General features: G+C 40.6%; 1 protein-coding gene across 3 annotated transcripts in view; it reads right to left on the bottom strand.

Moving 5' to 3' along the window:
* The window catches only part of POLA1 (DNA polymerase alpha 1, catalytic subunit), a 268,997-nt gene that overhangs the window by 89,077 nt on the left and 166,075 nt on the right, over nucleotides 1–13,845 (bottom strand). For all 3 annotated transcript variants that reach the window (XM_031673314.2, XM_015250479.3, XM_031673315.2), the window contains exon 35: nucleotides 7,309–7,425. In XM_031673314.2, coding sequence (XP_031529174.1) covers nucleotides 7,309–7,425 — 117 coding nt within the window. The remainder of the gene's footprint in view (nucleotides 1–7,308; nucleotides 7,426–13,845) is intronic.

The raw sequence follows: 13,845 nt of genomic DNA, 5'->3' as shown, positions 1-13,845 counted from the left end.
GTTCAAATCTGGTCCCCAGGGCATCCAGGCTAGATCCATGCTTGTCAGCCTCGGCACGAGTGATGCTTGGGCTGGATCACTCTCCGCTGTGGGGCTGCCCTGGGCACTGTGGGAGGCTTAGCAGCATCCCTGGCCTCCACCCACTAGATGCCAGTAGCACCAATCATCCCCCAGTTGTGACAACCAAAATGGGGGGCAAAATCTCCCTCATTTTTCCTACCTCGCTGAGTAGGGAGGGCCGATCACAAGGCTGTGGCCTCCTCTTTCTCCTCCAGGCACTAAGGTGTTGCGAGTTTGTACTACTTTAACTTTTCCATTAGAAGAGAGGCCTGTGAAAGGCAGGGTCTGTGTCTTTTGAGATTTTCCATTTTTCCAGTATGGGTGATTAGAAACTCTGTATGTCCTTTTCAATATTAGGTCACCTCTTGTTTTTTTAAGGTGCATATCTTAATAATCATTTCTCTAGTTCTAATCAGTTAATATTTATCAGCAAATAATACCATATTCCATGATTTATTACCACGGCCCTATCTCATCACGCCCCCATTTAATTAAGACTCTGGCCTGGGTCATTACATGGAGTCTTAAATGCTCTCTCCTGGCCAACCATCAAAGCCACAATGTAAAAAATTATGAGCCCTCTCCTTAAGCAACTGACTTCTGGGGATAGAATGAGTAAAGGCAAGCACATTCTTCAACATGCTGTTCAGAATGCCAGGTTCTCAAAGGAGATAGACCCCAGGACTTTTCATTCCAGGGGCCAAAACAGTTATGAAAGCATGAGACCATCAGTGTGTGATCAGCAATGTTGTGGTGGTTTTCCCCTTGGGAGAAACCCCTTGCAGAGAATGATAAGCTAGAAGCAAAGATAATTAGCAACTGGTAGAACTGTCGTCCACAAAGGGTGTTGATTAGAACGGAGCAGTGTCCACTTGGAAGACTGCATCTAGCCACTGGAATGGGCATAAAAGCACTTCAACATTTTAATCGATATTTTGGAGAAGATAAAAGAGGGAAGGCTAATCACAGCATCAGATCTGTAGAAGCCAAAAGGCTGGGTGCACAGCAGAACCAGGGTCCAAAATATTCACAATGAGCAGTCATGGGCTGAGCACAGCAAGGGGAGATTTCACAGGGTTCACTGGAAGGTCCCTGCCACACAGAGTGCTGGTTGGCACCCAATACCCAGTCAACTTTTTTTTTAAGTAACAAAATAAGCTATTATCTCCATGTGATTAAATCTGGCCCATGAAACGTAAGGAGTGATGGGTGGGAGTTCTGGGAAGGCTGCTTGAAGAACTGACTTGGCTGTGAAGCACATCCTTTTGACCCTTAAGCCTTTTCTCTCCCTTGTAGCCTGTGATGGCCTGAAGGAGCTTGTGCAGCCACCGTGGACCATGCTGTGACCTTGAGGGTGGAAGCCCGGCACTGCTGACGATACTGTCGAGCCACTAGAGCAATCCTGGACAATCCACATGTGGATTTCTGTCCCATGATAAAAAATTCATGTGTCTTAGTAGTGAATTAAATGTCTGTTCTGTTTAAGCCACTGTTTGTCTCCATTTCCTTCAGCTCAGGACAGGTTTTACTTGTTTTGAATTGAACTCTGTCCCTGAAAAGATATATTGAGGTCCTCATCCCCAGTACCTGTGAATGTGGCCTTATTTGGAAATAAGGTCTTGGCAGAGAAAACCAAGTTAAGGTGAGGTCATACTGGGTTACAGTGGGCCCCGACCCACTATGGCTGGTGTCCTTGTAAGAAGAAGAAAACAGACACCCTGGGAGAAGATGGCCCCATGACGAGGGCAGCAGAGACCGCAGTGATGTTTCTATGGGCATAAGAATGCCAAAGATTACTAGAAGCTAGAGGAGGCAAGGCATAATTCTCCCCTACAGGTTTCAGAGGGAGAATGCCCTGCGATGCCTGGATTTCAGACTTTTACCTGGCTTCCAGAACCGTGAAACAGTAAATTTCTGTTGTTTTAAGCCACTCAGTTTGTGGTACTTTATTACAGCAGCCCTAGGAAACTAATACACTACTAATGGAGTCTCACATGAGGTAAAAATAACCCACTCAGGTCTCAGAGAATCTGATAAGGCATGGCTTAGCAACTGTATGTGCAAAGAAATGATCGTGTGTTTGAATACATGGAACACTCAAAACCAATCAACACTGTGAATATGGATGCCAAGAAAGGTAATGCAACCCTAAAATGGACTGCATAGAAATTTCCCACCTCGAAAAGCTGGCAGTGGCAGGCTTATTCTGCTTCATACTAGCACTGGTGAGAGTTCTCCAAGTGCGGCATGCAGTTTTGGGCTCCTCACTTTGTCAGGACACAAAGCTCTGGATTAGGATCATTATTCTGAAAGCAAAGCACTAAGGAAATGGTTAAGACTTAGGAATACTGAGCCTAGAAGAGGAAAACTTAGGAAGATGGCTACCTTCAAATATCTAAAAGGTACTCACGAAACAGAGAGTAGGTGCTAAGTGCTTACTGAAGGCAGGAACAGAGAAAGAGATCAGTCCAGCTTTGTGTAGTACCATTCAGCTGAACGAAGACCAACAAGGCGCCACAGGACACAAATTTAGGCCAAATGTAAGACCTGTCTAGCTAATTAAAATAACCTTTAAAAGCATACTGAAAGAAGCAACCCAAATGTTCATGAGTGGATAAATACATTGTGGTACATCTATTCAAGGGACTATGATTTGGCCATAAAAAGGCATGAAGTACTGATGTGGGTCACAACATGGATGAACCCCAGAAACATTATGCTAGGTGAAAGAAGCCAGACACAAAATGTCACATACTGTATTATTCCTCTTCTACGAAACATCCAGTCTAGATAAATCCATAGAGACAGAAAGCAGATTAGAGGTATCCGGGGCTAGAATAAGCAGAGGAATGGGGAGTAAGTGCTTAATGGGTATAGGGTTTTCTTCTGAGGTGATGAAAATGTTTTGGAACTAGACAGAAGTGATGGTCACACAACATTGTGAATGTAGTAAGCGCCACTGCATTATTCACTTAGAAATGGTTAGTTTTATTATGTGAATTTCATCTCAATAATAAAAAAAGATTTAAAAAGTATATATTTTTATATACTTCTTTATATACTTCCTAAAAGAAAGGTTAGCATCTGCTTCTTGGTAAATGAATCTGTATGTAGCATTTAGCAAACTCTACATGAAAAAACAGACACATGGAAAATCACAGCAGAGAAGTCCAAAAGGCCCTTCATGGTAAAAACCCACTGTCTACTGGAGGGTAACCAGTGAGTAGATACAGATGTTTAAGACTTTCTGTTATAGTCCCAAGGTTCTCTTCCTGTACAGCTTATGATTACTGCCTTAAGAGACCACAACTATTTTCATGTTTTCACCTTATACAGAAACAAGACACTGTCCCATGTAGCCTGGCAATGTTTGCACTATCTCTAACCTATTTATTAAATCAACAATTCATTGGCCAGAGCCATTTTGAAATTGTAACATAGAATGATCATGAATTTAGTATTTCCTCTCTCCCTTGAAGGCCAGAGTCCTCCTATATGGTACATATGTTCCATTATAAAAGACTTCAACAATTTTACAACTGAGGATAATGTGAGCAGCACTAGGGGTGTCCCACAGTAGGACTGGAAGCCATTTTACTGCTTTCTCCATTAGGGACCTTCAAGAAATTTAGTTGAACAACTGAATAAAGGGTTCTAGCCCAGTGCTCCTGCCCCAGGGGCACTACAATTTCACAAATTATTTCTATCAGGGCTCGGGGATGGTGGGGGGGGGTCACATGTAGATGTTTCCCCTTTTCCACATCAAGAATGGAAATGGAAGGGAGGGTATATAGTTCAAGTGGTAGAGTGCAGGCTTAGCATGCATGAAGTCCTGGGTTCGATCCCCAATACTTCCTCTAAAAATAAATAAACCTAACTGCCTTCCCCTCACCACCAAAATAAAATAAATAATACAATAATAAATAAATAAAATATTTTTTTTAAAAAAAGAATAGAAATGGAAGTGAGAGAAAGTTTAACTTGGTTTGGAATCTGACTTCTATAAAGAAAACCAAACCAAACCAAACTAACACTTCATTTTTGGTGAATTACATAATATAGAATCCCCTGTGGGTTCAGTTCACAGCCATACAGACTTGGCCACCTTAAGAAGTCAAAACCACATCCTTAAAAAAAGATACGTTAAAATATTTATTCTCTAACTTGGGCAAGTCTTGTCTCTATCATCAGTGTGGAAAAGAGTTCTATTTACTTAGGAACTTACACATACATCGGGGTTTTCATTCCTTTATTTATTTGCACTTCCTACGAAGCTGAGAATGCCCAGAGAATATATATCTCATTATCAGCAACTGGCAAGAACATAAAAAATACTTCAGTGAGTTTTTTAAAAAAAAAAGGTATCTAAGAGGAGAGACATGTCTCAAACTCTGGGAACAAAACCATCCCAGCTTTCTTTCTTGAAACTCTGGCAACAGAAGCCAGAAGAAAGGCCAGCTTTCATATCCTAAGTCAGTTCTGGAAAGTATTCAAGCCAACTGTAACCCAGGACTAAATGAGAGTAGATCCATTATGTGAAGATGAGACTGGCACAGTAACAGGCAAGTGCTCTACCATCAAACTTGACAATGTATTTAAAGTCCCCACTCGTCAAGCATCAGGAAAGTCTGGTGCTTTTGCCCAAACAGATATTTACAAATACCTATTTTTGCCCACAGATATCAATTTTATATAGTCCACGTAATGCGAAACTAACTTTATAAATAAGGAAATGTCCTGTTCATTGCTATGTCCCTAGTCTCTAGCACAGTGTCTAGGATAGAGGAGGTGTTCAATAAATTATTATTAAGTAAAATCAATGTACAACTGAGACATAGCAACCCAGAACTTAAGAACCAGATAAGCATAATCCTACAAAATAGACCCTTTGGGAAACGCTATGGTAATTACAATGATCCTGTCCATCGCACCACTGATTTTGGAGCTTCCTCGGAATTATCTCTGGAAAGATGCAGCTTTTTCCTCCTATTAGCAAAGCCCAGGAACCTCATAAATAGAATTAAGAGATCTCCCACTCATCGCTAGCCACGGAAAATGGACTGCTGAAGAGTGGGCTCAGTCCTACTGTCAAGGTCCCCACGAGGAACAGCGAAAGGCAGTGTCACCAACTAGGATGCTCTGAACTTCCAGTTATGCCAGAGGGTCACATTCTGAGAAGCAACATGGCCCAAGGAGCTAAGTTAGGAAACTTACTCCCTGGCAAGAGTAACTAATAACCTTGGTAAATGCCTGCCTAACATGCTACCATTCTGAGGACAAGAAAATGAAGGGAGAAAAATATACTTCAAAATGCCTGTGTTGGTTTTCAGTCATTTCAAAAAGGACTGTAAATGATAAAAGATAACCTGATGTATTAAACCATTACCAGTAGCACCATCAGCATTTACCAGATAGTTACTACCAATACACTTTCCTTTTACTTTCTCTCACCAAGAATGGAATCCTAAGCAACTGGCTGACTTTCTAAGAAGTAATTCAATTTTCACTGAATTTGACTTGATGAGCTAGATATTTAAAAAGTCTCAGAGGCAGCATGGGTTCATGAAGCAAGGTGATTCCCCTGGAGTCTACAACCGGATTGATGAGTCACACTAAATATATATACTTCAATTCTCTTTCTGCACCTGCTGATGCAAGCCTTGGGATGAGACTGACGTAAAAAGAATTCGCTACAGCAGCTAATTCTCATTTATGAGTTCTGTATTTATTTTTAAATCTACATTCTACTTTGCTAATTATCAAAGATTGACTAAATTAGGCAAGGAACATTATCTATTTATCAGATTAGTTAAAAATAATAATGCCCAAATGCTGCAAAGGCAGTAGTAAAACTGGTACATAAGTTGGGATAACCCATTAAGAAAGTAAAGCGGCACCATGAATCATGACCACATTGTATTTAAGCACTGGGATATGTACTGTCGATAATAAGTATTTCAGAAAAACAAAAAAGAATTTAAGCAGGAAAATAATTCATCACAATTTTCTGGTAAAGAGATACTGAAAGTAGCCTAAAATGTCCAATGAGAGGAATGGTTAAATCTGTGTTTAAACGGTTGGTACTGAAAATTCAGTAGCAACACAGACATTCAACAAAAGACAAACATGATGTAAAAGCTTATCTTCGTTATGACTGAAACCACATAAACATATATATGGATATGCAAAAGAACACAGAAACACACAACAATGATGGTAAGCCATTTGTCGTTCTTGATTTGCTAAATTTTGTGAAACAGTATATTATCTTAAAATTAAAATAAAAAGCTACCAGGACTTTTAAAATATTTTCATATAATTAGCCTGTGTATCAACTCTTTTCAGCGAAAAGATCTGAAGTCGACACTTGGTTTATAAAACTGGCCTGTGAGTTAAAAAATTAAGTAAATCAATGACAGGTTCCCTATTCTCACTCTTTTCCCACCCAGATCCTTACAAATCTGTGGACCAGATAAATTTGCAAAGTGAGGCACATTACAGTCCTGTATCAGTGAGGTAGACTGCACATCATCATTTTACAGGTTCTGAGACAATCTGCTATAAGTCCTGTTTAACCTTGGTGAGCTCAGAGATTCCTAGAGGCATTTGATGACAAACCCTCTTTGCCCAGGAGATCTTCAAACATTCCTCTCCCCACAGTTTGGGAAATGCTGCTTGGGGCCATGATGTTCAAAGAAGGGGTGACACAGAGAAGGCATCTTCATTATCAGGAAAGTGTTTCCAGACTATGTGCTCCCCAGATGGGAGTCACCCGTGATAGTCTGCTTATCCCTCAGGTGTATGTACTAAGATTGAGAAAACGCTCAAGAACCACTCATCTGCGCAGCTACTTAGAAACGATGGAATTCCATACAAATCAAATAAGCACTTTCTGGTACAGGTTTGGGAGGTTTTCTGGCCCTTGAGAAGGGGTTCTGATCTAGTCTGAAGATAACGGCAGTTTCAAAAGGAATGCTATCTCTTCTCTGGAGTTAAGAAGGGGCAACCAAAGATATCTGAGTAACCTGTATGGGAACTAGTCAGTTTCCCTTTTAAATATAAATACATACTATTCATGATGTGAAAAATAAAGCTTATATCTCTCAAATCTGGATCATTTCCTTAAATACATGTGTGCGGTAGTAGGGCGTCACCACAGAGCAAATGCCAAATACCCACTTCCCAGAGCTAAGGGGCAGGCACCTCCCCACCCCCACCCCATTCCCGCATATTCTGCAACCCCGTTACCTCTGGCCGCAGTGTGGCTCTCATGCAGACTTGACAAAGAGGTCCATTTCGGGAGAACTGAAGGGGAAGGTGTCGAGTTCGATTTTGACATGTTGGCTCCTCACAAATCAACCAGCCCTGGAGATAAAAAGAGAACACTTCAGTCCTAGCACTACCATCAACAAATAAGAAATCAAAACCCTTTCGTGATCAAGATACACTCATTTCATTCAAACCTTCCTTAGAGATCTGGAAACAGCTCCCTACCCTTCTTTCCTAACATGTAAATTTGATCTATGCCCCAAACTTAAAAGTTATAAAATTCATAAAGTTGAGGAAAAAAATCACTGAGACATTATTCCCTTTTATTAAAAGAAATCCCTTTGAAAACATCAAAACCTGCCAATAAAAACTTATATGATTAAATGCAGAATGTAAACTGATGGGTTTTAGTTCACTGGTAAAGACCATTACCAAAGTAAGGAGTATACCATGTAGAAATGAAAGACTTTCCCAATAGCTGAGTGACTACTGGCTAGTTACTTAATTGCTATGATCAATCTCCTTCTCTATAAAATGGGGACGATAACACTTACTATATAGGTTTGTTGTAATGTGATACATTTAGAGTGCCTAGAACTAACCCTGGCATAAAAGAAACACTTTCAAATGTAAGCAATTGTTTTATTTTAAATGAAAACAGATTCTTTTACACCTGCTCTCTAGAGGCATAAAACTATCTGAAAAAATGTCTTCAAGGACAACTTCAACTGACCACTCCTTTCCAGTGGTTTTGAATAGCCGTCGCCCATGTCTCTGGTCTTCAGAACCCTCTTCTCACTTTCCTGCTTCAGTTACTCTCCTCCGCTGCTCTTGTTTGAATTTTCTCATGGAGGTGTGATAACAAAACACCTGCTACCTTACAACAGCACTATGTCTGCTACAGAGCGAATCTGTTACACACGGAAGGCAAGACTTCACGTGGGGTTGAGCAAAGCTCAGCTGTTCCCACGAACGCACCAGGGTTTGTGGGCTTTGGGGCTGTATGTATTAGGCATGAGATGCCTAAGGCAAATGAGGAGGAAGCGCTGGGGGGAAAAGGTGAACGAGGTATGCCCCCTTGTCACATGGGGTTCCCATCTGGGGAGCCGCAGGAAGGGAGCTGACTGCCTTGAGGTATTGGAGCGTTTGGTGAGGCGGAACTCCTGAACTGGTCTTGAAGAGTACGGAGAGGTTCGGTGGCTGGAGAAGGCGGGAAAGACAACTTAGGCAGACAGAACACGTACTAAAGAATGAAGGCCAGAGAGAAGTCTGTGTGATGTGACAACGAAAGGGATCAATGACATGTTGAGCCTCAGTCCCTGTTTTTAGACCGAGCTACCTGTTGGTCTTTCTCCCCAGAAAAGAGCAGTATATACACAAATGCTGCTTCATGTTGCTTTCTTCTGCTCCTTATTAACGCTGCCACGTGGCGTAACCCAAAGCGGCGGGATGGCCGCTCACCTCTGCGTTGAGGGCCCTCACTCTCAGAGAAGCTCTTCCTGGAAGTCACTACAACCAAACTCAAGGGAAAGTGCCCAGAATCAGTTCTTCCAGCTCCATTTATGGCTTTCCCACCCAGAGAAAGTACATGGTAGGACTTTTTAACCGAAAGAAAATATGCTGCCTTTAAAGAATATAAAATTCATCTAGTCAATACATTCACAGTAAACTTCATTCCTATCTTCAGTCAACAACCTATTTTAATATTTAATGTCAACTTTTCAGGTAGCAGGTCTCCAGGAGTCCTTAAGAAACCTTTAATATATGCCCAGAATTACATTAAATTTTGTGGGAAATAGGCAAAGCATCCCCAGTACCGAATTTCAGGAAATTACAATTAAAGTAGGAAACCAAAGTTCACAAACACAAAGACTAAAAGCTGTTCATCATCGGCTTCACTTTAAGAATCAAGTTGTGTGGTACCAACTCTTAAATGCCAAACAACACAGAGAAGGGATGGGTCGTGTGTCTTCTACCTAGCTGAGACGTCTAACTGCTGCCACTGCAAAAGACCCTGAATCAGAAAAGAGAATCAGTGGTTCTGAGTCACAGGCAACTGTTCCAATTCCTAAGGCCTATTACCACCTTTCCTTGATTTGAGGACACATTTTTATTCACCTTTTAGTATTTCTGAAACTCAGATGCATTGACAATTGACATGCATATTTAATGATGTATTTATGTTTCCTCCAAAAAACAGTTAAGTCCAGAGTACAGCTCACCAGTGATGGCCTCTCAGAAGTAAAGAAACAAGATACTTTGGTTGAGCCTGTTCTAGGCACAGAGGAGACAGCGGGACAGTGGGGCTGACAGCAGCAGCAGCAGGTATGACATTTTAAATGTAGCCTATAAAACTCAAGGTGAGACTTGTGGTTTCTGGAAGTACCCATTTAGGCATATTAATAAAGGAAACACAATTCAAGGAACCTGTGTATGAAAAACATGGGACTGGACCACTCTATCACTCATTTGGGTTTGTTACACTGTATTTGCTACCTGAGGCTTTACATCCTTGGGAATATCTATCACTGAGCATTCACAACCACAGCTATAACTCATTCAATTCAGATCAGATATCCATGTTTTGAGACAATAAATTAAGTACCAGAATACAACCTGGAAGTTGAAATTATTTTTTCATTTTAAAAAATATAATGTTCAAAAATTCTCAGATGTTTTTGAAACTCGATTCCATCAATTTACCACAACTTTATGACTCACCAGGTGAGCTGCCAACCAGGGAGATGCTAAATTGTCACCTCACCTGTTTCTAAAACAAACACCCAACTCTATCTCTGACAGAGCTACTAACTAAATGTCCCTTCAAATCATATAGAAAACAGATAATATAATTTGTCTAGACTTCCTACCAGTTATAATTAACATTAAAGAGATCTTTTCTCCTTTGTCACCTCTCTATTCAGTACTTATTTGGGTTTGTTTGTACTTACTATCTGTTAATCTCCCTTTACAAATGACAACAATAACTAGTGCTATTATGTATGGAAATTAAACATGCTGATAACTGTGTGAAGGGAACTGGGACTGAAAAAAATTATGAGAAGCCTGTAACTCTTTATGCCTCTTGTTTTATTTTGATAATTAAGCTTTTGGTCATGGCATATTTTAAACAACTCTTCTATGGGGGAAATGGGCCCTAATCATATTCCATATATCCTTTGCTTCCATTCAGTTTTGCCAAGTACATTTGGTTAACTCTTTGTTCCCCCAGCTGACTGACTGACTGTGCTAAATATACCTTTCCAGGAACATTTGTGCTGTTAAAAATAAATACGCCAGGTCTTTGAAAATAGTCCATGATGGTGCAAATCTTACATTACCAGATCTCATAGTGAATTCTGCCTCCCATGGGCGATAAAAACAAAGCAAATGAAAACACTAACACTGTATAAAATTTCTTTGAATTATCACTCACAAGGACAAAACTAAGCTTATTTTCATCCCATGTCGGGAAATAATACAACCCAAAGCTACAGTGTCAAGTCAATGGAAGGAAAAGAACTTAATAAAGTGTAGTTCTTTGGAAATCCAACCTACTAAAAGGTTTGGGTTTTAATAAAAAACCCCAGAACTGCTCTAAGGATATCTGCCATCCAAATTTGTCATTTCATTTTGCAATGCCACATGTCAATGCCAAATTGTCATAAGCAAGAGGGATAAGGCCGTTAAGTTTTCAGATGGCTACCTGAACCACATTTCTAAGTAGAGGGTTCAAAAGAGGTGAAGGCGGCCTGTTCAATAGCAAAACAAACCTTTACCAAGTCATGCAAAGCTCTACCACCTGTTGCTTTATAGTCTCAGCATCACTAATTCCTTGAAATCATTGTGTATGAAATTGTGTCAGATCCTGATTGGTTCTGATTGCTAAATTATATTTCTGAGGCCTCAACTAAAATGTTTTCTGTCTGCACATGCAAAAAAGGGATCGATTTCCACTTGTAACTGAGGCGTTCCTGGTAGTTGTACCTTCAACACAAACTGCTATTCATTTGTGTACATCTGTATTTTTAGAAGGACACACACACAGAAATCATCCAGACCCACAGACGCGGTACATAGGAGGCATTCAATAACATCTTTTGAAGAAATACATGAATAGAAGCAATAAAATACAAATGCACAGGAGCAAATTTATGGAAAATAATAAGGAAAGGGTGTACAATTCACAGGAGAAAAAAAAATCACTTTAGCTTTCATACTCTAGAATCAAATAGATGGTTGGTCCTTCTCCCATTTCCAATCAGTCACCAAGTCTGTCCACTGGCCTTACAGTCCCATCCTCACTGATTTCATCCAAGCAGACTCAAAGCTGATCTCCAGCAGTAGTTCCTGCCTGGTTTCCTCAACTCAATTCTCTCCTGGATCCCACGCAAAGACTTGCCAAGTGTAGCTTCCCTAGGCCGCTCCACTCCCATCCCACAATCGAATTCCCTCCATAGAGGATTAAGAATGCCACTTTGGGCTCATTCTTCCTTTCTCACCATTTTCATACTCAAACTCTTCGCCGCATCAGATTGGTGTTCTCACCAACCTCATGTTTTGCCTACGGCCACCTTCTTATCTCTGCTTATGCTATAGAACCCATGCCTCAAGTGCCCATCAATTCCATTCCTCTCCTGTGACATTTTCCCAACCCACAGGGACCTCTCCCTCTAGCCCGGCTGCCATGGAGCACACTCTGCTTAGCACTGTCCCTGGATCACCTTATTTTTACCTCTCTGAGTAGATGGTCTGGCCCTCAGGGAACGGCCCAATTTTGGTAGTGCCCCCCCCCCGCCCTTGCCAGGCTGTAGCACAAAGGTTCACACTCAAAGAATACAAAATCGAGGTTAGGAAAAGCTGCAGTTGAGTGCGGTCTCTCCTCTCCCATTTATTAATAGGTAATTCTGTATAAAGTTACCAAACCTCTCTCTGAGCCTCAGTTTCCTTGTCTGTAAAACAGGAGGTAATAATGTTGACCCTATTAAGAGTTGTTCAGAGGATCGAATAAGAAAGGCTGCACAAATGTTCAGTAAATGTCAAATATTGTTATTATCCTCCATATGCCTCCAGTACCGGGAACATCAGTGCTGGACTACAGCTAATAAGATGCACTCTTCTAACCAGGAAAGAGCCTGGTCAGTTTCCACTTGGTGTTATCCCAAAATGGACAACTAGGAGGATGGGTAGCTGGTAAGATCAGGTGGAGCTGCTTCCCAACTTGATGTACAAGAATACAACTATGCAGTCAACAGAAGTGAAATCTCCATGTTTTTCCTGATAAAACTGTAACGGATTTGAAGTTATAGGTGGCAGAATAGACAGTGAGGGAAGTGCTTTATTTTGTGATGCACAGAGACTTTCAAGCGACAATGACACAGTAGCGCAGTGACGTACGATTTCATTCAAACTGTAATGGCTCTCCAGAAGTGAGGCGACAACCAAAACAAACAAACAAACAAACAAACAAACAAACAAACAAAACCACCAAACCTAACAAAAAAAGAAGTATGGCAACAGGGCCACAGGGCAAGGTCTGCCAGCACACGTGGTCTCACAGAGTTCATCATACCATTACTGTTTTTCCATAATGGCCATTAGCTGCTCCTCTCCCCAAACTATATGCACTTTGAGAACACCAGACACTTTTTTCACCCAAAACCATTTATAAATGTTCTGAGGTTCCCTTGCAGGCACAGTTTTCTGTCACAGAATTATCCCGAGTGTAAAATGGGTCTTCTTATAGACCGTGCACAGTATGGGCCCACAGCTGCTTTTGAAGAATGACATGTTGTGATTTGGGATTTCCAGAAATATCAAAAAAAAAATTGCTTTCTGACCCACATTTGCACCCAACACTGGGAGAAAATTTTCCTAAGATCTCCAGGGGAAGTTTTAACAGGAACATAATTTTGCTCTTAAAGTTAAATCTTCTACACTGCAGCATGCTGGCCTGTCAAAGAATGATTATTAAGTCTCAGAGAGGGGCCAGGGTATGAGACAAAAGAGCAAATGAGGAAAAAGACATATATTAACTATTCAACAAAGTTAATTCAAAAATATTTATAACAAAATTATCAAACAAAACAGAAGTGGCAAGTGCCTCATCGGTCAATGTAAGAATTTTTAGTATTATTAAAATTGATTTTTAAAGTAAGACATCTCTTTAAATGAACAGTCACATGTCATTTCATCCAAGTTATTTGAAACTTATTGATCTCATCATTTGTGCAAGGACCAGACTCTGCCATCAGTTTGCTGAAAGGATAATGGAGCACTCCCAAACTGTTATGATAGGTTAGATGCAAACAGCGGTCCTCATTTAAACACAGAGAACAGCACTACAGTGGACAAATTCCAACCTCAGCGATTGTATATTACAAGATAAATTAGCAAGTTGTTCTGCTTTACCTCACATCAAATCCAATACCATAGCCTTGTTATTTTAATTTGCAATCAGAGGTTGAGCATCATAAGATGTACCTGAGGTACATTAAAGAGACCCACGCAAACCGC

Source organism: Vicugna pacos, chromosome X (assembly GCF_048564905.1).
Source record: "Vicugna pacos chromosome X, VicPac4, whole genome shotgun sequence".
NCBI lineage: Eukaryota > Metazoa > Chordata > Mammalia > Artiodactyla > Camelidae > Vicugna > Vicugna pacos.
Note: the sequence above shows the minus strand (reverse complement) of the source record. Positions and strands in the feature narration are given on the sequence as shown.